The sequence below is a fragment of the Cephus cinctus genome, unplaced genomic scaffold (genome assembly GCF_000341935.2).
Source record: "Cephus cinctus unplaced genomic scaffold, Ccin1 Ccin1_scaffold0401, whole genome shotgun sequence".
Lineage (NCBI taxonomy): Eukaryota > Metazoa > Arthropoda > Insecta > Hymenoptera > Cephidae > Cephus > Cephus cinctus.
Genome location: NW_014333085.1, coordinates 97,939 through 104,012, shown reverse-complemented (window position 1 = coordinate 104,012; position 6,074 = coordinate 97,939). Strand labels below are relative to the sequence as shown.

Here is a 6,074-nt window from a genome sequence, read left to right as displayed (position 1 = left end):
TGACAGTCTGCTTTATTCTCATTATTCAAGTCTAAGATTTCTAGAGAAAAAGTCGATCTTTTCTTGTTAGTGATTAACTAGTCATAATTGTACGTTTAACGAAAGATTATTATTGAAGATCGTATAATAAAAGAATTTAGTTTAAGAAAAGCAATTGATTGTTTGTTAAGGCATATATCGTTTTATTTCTTAAAAATCTTAAAGGGTCACTCAATTTGACATGGTACTGAGAAGATGGCGTCTTGCATGGCGTCCAGAAAGTGCTGTCCCGTTAAGCAACAAATGTTCAAACTACGTAATACCTGAGATGCTTTTTTTCACGTAATACACATTAGTTTTGTTTGTATGTACACTTAGGCCTGAAAATATTAATTCCAAACTTTTAAATGGTTCGAGTCTTAATGATGATACACGACTGTTTGTTATTTTAATATTTGTGTTTGCTATTCCACACATCTATTGATGGATATACGAATCCTTTATTCGTTCTCTCGCTTATGTGTCTAATTTTGAGGAAGACTTGCTACTAATAACATTTACATTAGCTCTCTTCTCTTTCTTCTTCATCTTGCATTTTTTTTCCTTTGGAACGCCATTAGCTTGTCCTTCCTCCTCTTACCGAAGTTTCGACAATCGAGGCGCCACATGGGATGTAGACAAATTACGAACGAATTACAATCTATTAAAGTATAAAAGCGGGAAATGACATGCAGACGGTCGTGCTGGGACCCCATTCTCGAAATCGTGCCACAATCGTGGCATGCCACTTTCAGTAGTTTCGGTTACCCACTGTGACGGCGCTGTCTGCCGATTATGACGACGAAGTAGGACTGAGTAAAACCATCAAAGTAATTTATTCTCTTTTGAGAGTTATCAGCGCATATTTTTGCAAATTTTGAATTTGACACCAAGCAGCAAAAAATAAGTCATAAAATATTTATAATACTGTAATTTGTAGTGGGGTGTTAATTCGATTACCCACTTCATTATAAACTACTGTATTACAAATAATTAGTGTCCAATGTTTCCTTATTAGCCATTTTAAAGTTCATTATATTATTACTTTCAACTACTTTACTCCAAAATGTACAAGTGTTCGCAATAAAACGATGATGACCATGTGATAACTCTTCAAGTAAGCATAAAATACTTAGATCCGGCACATCTCCTGATTGGAGGAGTCTGCCATAAGGAAAGGAAGGAAGGGAAAATACCTAAATGGTACTACTCAATCGTGAGACTTACCGAACGGCGTTCACAGCGTCATCACGGTGATAACCGAAACTCCTGAAAGTGGTATGCCAGAATTGTGGTACGATTTCGAGAATAAGGTCCATGGTCATAGGGCTACTTAGCTTATCTAGCCTATTGAGATATCTTGATGGCCTATAGGTCATTCTTAAAAGTTTCTTCTGGAAAGGACAAGATGAGTAGATGCCCCGTATCCCAATCCACATGATTTCCTTAGGGATAAGGAGAAAGTATTCTGGTAACTATTTATCATGTCTCTCTCTCTCTCTCTCTCTCTCTCTCTCTCTCTCTCTCTCTTCCTCACACACACACACACACACACACAGCTCCCGGAGGCCACGGTGTCGACTTCCCGGGAGAATTCACTCTGTTTCCGATAAAGCGCAGGCGCAAGCTCAGTTCACTATATATGCATGCTTGTCCTGCTAGCTACCTGACTGCAATCAGCATAGGAACAAGCTTTTCACGTATGAGTGTGTTTTACGTGACCCTGCGACCACACCAGCTTAACCCCACTTACCCCTCGACTGCTCGAGCCAAGGATTTAACCGTAGTTTCTCTCCGACCAGACGTAACCCTTCTTCCTGATTAAATGACTGAATAGTTGGCCAGCATTCATATGGCCAAAGTCAATCTGGGATCTTAACCAGGTCCATCGAAGCTCGGCACCGTTGAATAACTACGGAAGATACTTGGAAAGTATGGAGAACCGTCTAGAGGTATTGGGAGCTGATCCTGTTCTACTCGGTGGATGAAAAAGCGATGAATCTCACGCGAAAGAATAGTTTGTGGACGTTGAGGTGGTGGTAAAGTATGTCTCTGGAAAGTGGCACTGGAGGTGACACACACTATCGTGTGTGCGACCCCCCGACGTATAAGATGAAAGAGTAGGGCTTAATCAGTTAGTCGATAGGCAAATTGGCTTAGAGGCGCCCCTAAGGGTGGTTTGCAGAAGTCAACCCCGTGCGTCGGCCGGCAGCCGTGTATATTTGCTGAGCTCGTCTCGCGAGTACCGAAGAACCGAAAACGTTGGAAAGTCGGCTTCCGGTTGCGGATTTGAATGTGTTCACCGGTGAAAGGATAGTCACATTCCTTACCCACGAAAAGCACCCTTCGAAGAATCACGTGAGCGACAAGACAGCGAAGACTCGAAGCTTTTATATATTATTCCCGCGAACTTTGCCCGTACCGACTGCCGCAGTCTCCTGACGCAGACTCCTGTTCTCCACTTTGCCGCTTCTCCACTACCGAATGAAGGAGACGCGTTTCCTGAACTTTGATCAGCTGCACTTTGATCTCTCTTAAGCGATTTGACTGTTGCGACCGATGCGAGCCACATCGTCCTCATCCTCGTCCCAATTCTCCTGGTCCTCGTTACCGACGTACAACTATCGAAGCCTATCGAAGCCTATCGAAGCCTCTCGAAGTGGGGGCGCCACTTGGGCAAGCAGGTGCTCCAGGACATCAGGACATCAGGACATCAGGACATCAGGACATCAGGACATCCTAGATACTGCAACATAGCAGCAAGGACTTCATCGTTGTAGAATGTCCAGCTGATCGGTAACGTACAAGATTTTCAAATGTCCAGGAAGTAATGGCAACCTGCTCCACCTAGACATCTGGCACGTAGCAGCATGTTAACAGCAACAATGACCCTTGACTTTCAGGCATGTCGAGGAGACACTCTCTAGTGATCCTGTGCTGCTATCTCTACACGCTACTCGACATGGCGGCTTTACACTTCCCGTAAGTAATCAGGAAGCATGGACCGTCGACCCTCGACCGTCTGTGTACTCCCAGTAGTAGGTTTAACGCGAGAGCACGCAGGGCTGCCAACTCCTAAGTAGCGGCGCCGGCCACTGCCTCTCGCGTCCAGTTTCAGTTTCGAGCGTCTATCGATCGTCTCGAAACGAGAGAGAGAGAGAGAGAGAGAGAGAGAGAGAGAGAGAGAGAGGGAGAGAGAGAGAGGGAGAGAGAGAGAGAGAGAGCGTAGATTGAGGACAGGAGAGAATGAGAGAGAATTTACGAGAAGTAAGAAGGAATTAGAAACGCTCTGGAAGGTGTGTGTGGCGCTGAGGTCAAGCCGGGAGCATATTAAAATATAATATGTCGCCGGAGTGACTTAAGTCTATGCAAAGCGCGAAAACCTATTATGGCTTCGGCGATATTGCTGTTTCATCGAAATCGCTAATTTGCGACGGGTCGTCGGTGCGAGAAGCGGATCGGAGTGGACGGCGAGGAGCCGGCAAAGGACGTCAGGAAAAGCTCGGAAGGGAGGAGAGGACGTTCGCGTTTATGCTACTTTATTAATGTTCACTGATTTTCTCAGGGAGGTCGAGCTGGAGGAATACCACAGGAAGGAAGCTTCACTTTCGCTTAGGGACATTTTGCCACTGAATCCGAAGCAGTACGACAAGCACAGAGCGCCTAAATACCTGGGCCAACCGACGATCGTTTACTTCCACGTGACAGTCCTAAGTCTCGACTCCATTAACGAGGAGTCCATGGTAAGCGAATTCTTCGGAGCTACCGGCAATTAACTAAATTAATCTAAACTGCTTTCAATCATCAAAGTGCTCCAACCAAAGGGTTTGATCTACGCGCAGTGCGCACTCTCTCCTCCATTACGTTCTACTTTCCCTTGGTTGCAGACGTACGTCGCCGATATATTTTTAGCTCAAAGCTGGCGCGACTCGAGACTGAGATTGCCGGAAAACATGTCCGAGGAATACAGGATACTTGACGTTGATTGGCTGCACAACATTTGGAGACCCGATTGCTTCTTTAAAAACGCGAAAAAGGTCACTTTCCACGAGATGTCGATACCCAATCATTACCTATGGCTCTATCACGACAAGACCTTACTCTACATGTCCAAGTGAGTGCGTCGCTTCCGGTCGATGCAGCTGTACTAAAAAGCTCTGTAAAAGCTCATATTCAATTATTTATTACAGACTGACTCTGGTTCTCTCTTGCGCAATGAAGTTCGAGTCTTATCCTCACGATACTCAAATTTGCTCAATGATGATAGAAAGCCGTATGTACAGCTCCGATAATAAGCTCCAAATTGGGTAGACGATCCTGGTAGCATATCAATCCCCGTTGGCATCGATCGCTCTCATTTTAAATCAAAGTAGAACTCACAGTGCTTTTTCGCAGCGATCTTCTCGATATCCATTGTAGCTCCGTGTCAATTTTAGGATTTTAGGATTTTAGGATTTTAGGATTTTAGGATTGACCTGGCTGCCGCTACCCAAGCTCGACTAAACAATCAGATCTTAATAATATCTGAATAGCTTATGAAAAGAAGTCTTTCAGTATCACACACTACCCAGGATCTAGTTTTCGTATGGAACATGACGGATCCTTTGGTGGTAAATCCTGAGATTGAACTTCCGCAGCTCGATATCTCGAACAATTACACGACGGATTGCACCATCGAATATTCGACTGGCAACTTCACCTGCATCCAGATCGTCTTCAATCTACGCAGAAGATTAGGCTACCATCTTTTCCACACGTACATTCCCTCGGCACTGATCGTTGTCATGTCCTGGATTGCATTTTGGATAAAACCCGAAGCTATCCCAGCCAGGGTCACGCTAGGCGTTACCTCGTTACTGACACTAGGTTGGTCCACATCGCAGAATCACAATATATTCTAAGAACTGATCGTAAGAATCTTTATTGATCGTACTAAAATTGCAGCAACGCAAAATACCCAGTCCCAGCAATCGCTGCCACCAGTGTCCTACGTGAAAGCCATCGACGTCTGGATGTCGTCCTGTAGCGTCTTCGTCTTTCTGTCGCTCATGGAATTCGCTGTGGTTAATAATTATATGGGGCCGATAGCCACCAAAGCCATGAAAGGATATTCGGACGAGGATTTACGCGAGGCAATAGACGAATTCAAGGTGGGTTCTTCATTGTAATTATTATCATTGAAATATTATTATGTGGAAAATACGCACATTATGCGTATACCGTGATTATATAGATAAGATCCGATAACGGCAGTCATGAGTATCGATGACAGTTGCCGTTGCTCACCTTTATTTGCAATCAGAACTTGTGCCAGAGCTTTTGTGACGATCAGCTCTTGCGAGAATAATTCAATTCGAAAATCGCATTATTTCTCACGTAGCTGGACCAGCCAACGGTGTCAGTTTCATGCAACTTTGTAGATACGTACGGCTACCGGTGCCTATACCGATTTAGACATTCGATCGTTCCCGATAATACGTAATTACGCGGCCATGTTGATACGAATTCCTGGTTGAGCAGGCAACTGTCAAATATTAGCACTTGGATTACCGAGTTCGCATTCTGCCTACTGCATTCCCGTCCAGCACCATTCGCATCTCGTATATCCTCCTGTTTATCGTGCCACCTATACAGTTCAATTATTTGCGTGACTATCTAAACAACCAGCTCCCCGTATATTTACTCTGTGCACATCTAGAGAAACGAAAGAGGCAGCCATTAGTTGTAGCACTGCGTCCGAAATGCATGACGCATCGTAAGAAGGGCAGGCCGGCCCGACCCCGAACAGTCGTATTCGAATATTCTGCGAAATAATGTTATTTAATGAAATTATTATTCTTATCACGCAGACGCCGATGCGACCAGATTCCGAAAGAAGTCGAAGTCCCGTCAGGGTGCCAACCGTCCAATACGACACTTGCTGCCAGGGTAGAGCGACCGCCATTTATATAGACAAAGTCTCGAGATTCTTCTTTCCTTTTTCCTTCTTCATCTTGAACGTCGTGTACTGGAGCACCTTCCTTTAAGTAAGAGCAGCGCCGAGGAGTCGGGGGGGG

General features: G+C 44.7%; 1 protein-coding gene across 3 annotated transcripts in view; it reads left to right on the top strand.

The window, feature by feature from the left end:
• Positions 1 to 1,754: 1,754 nt before the first annotated feature.
• The window catches only part of LOC107267424 (glycine receptor subunit alpha-3), a 4,742-nt gene continuing 422 nt past the window's right edge, over positions 1,755 to 6,074 (top strand). Inside the window, exons 1-9 of one of the 3 annotated variants that reach the window (XM_025084686.1) lie at positions 1,755 to 2,376; positions 2,558 to 2,814; positions 2,922 to 3,000; positions 3,584 to 3,761; positions 3,906 to 4,132; positions 4,209 to 4,291; positions 4,573 to 4,884; positions 4,963 to 5,168; positions 5,868 to 6,066. In XM_025084686.1, coding sequence (XP_024940454.1) covers positions 2,924 to 3,000; positions 3,584 to 3,761; positions 3,906 to 4,132; positions 4,209 to 4,291; positions 4,573 to 4,884; positions 4,963 to 5,168; positions 5,868 to 6,044 — 1,260 coding nt within the window. In that variant the 5' untranslated portion in view covers positions 1,755 to 2,376; positions 2,558 to 2,814; positions 2,922 to 2,923 and the 3' untranslated portion in view covers positions 6,045 to 6,066. Of the gene's footprint in view, positions 2,815 to 2,921; positions 3,001 to 3,583; positions 3,762 to 3,905; positions 4,133 to 4,208; positions 4,292 to 4,572; positions 4,885 to 4,962; positions 5,169 to 5,867; positions 6,067 to 6,074 lie in introns of all 3 variants that reach the window. The other 2 variants (XM_025084685.1, XM_025084684.1) reach the window with 2 other exon arrangements.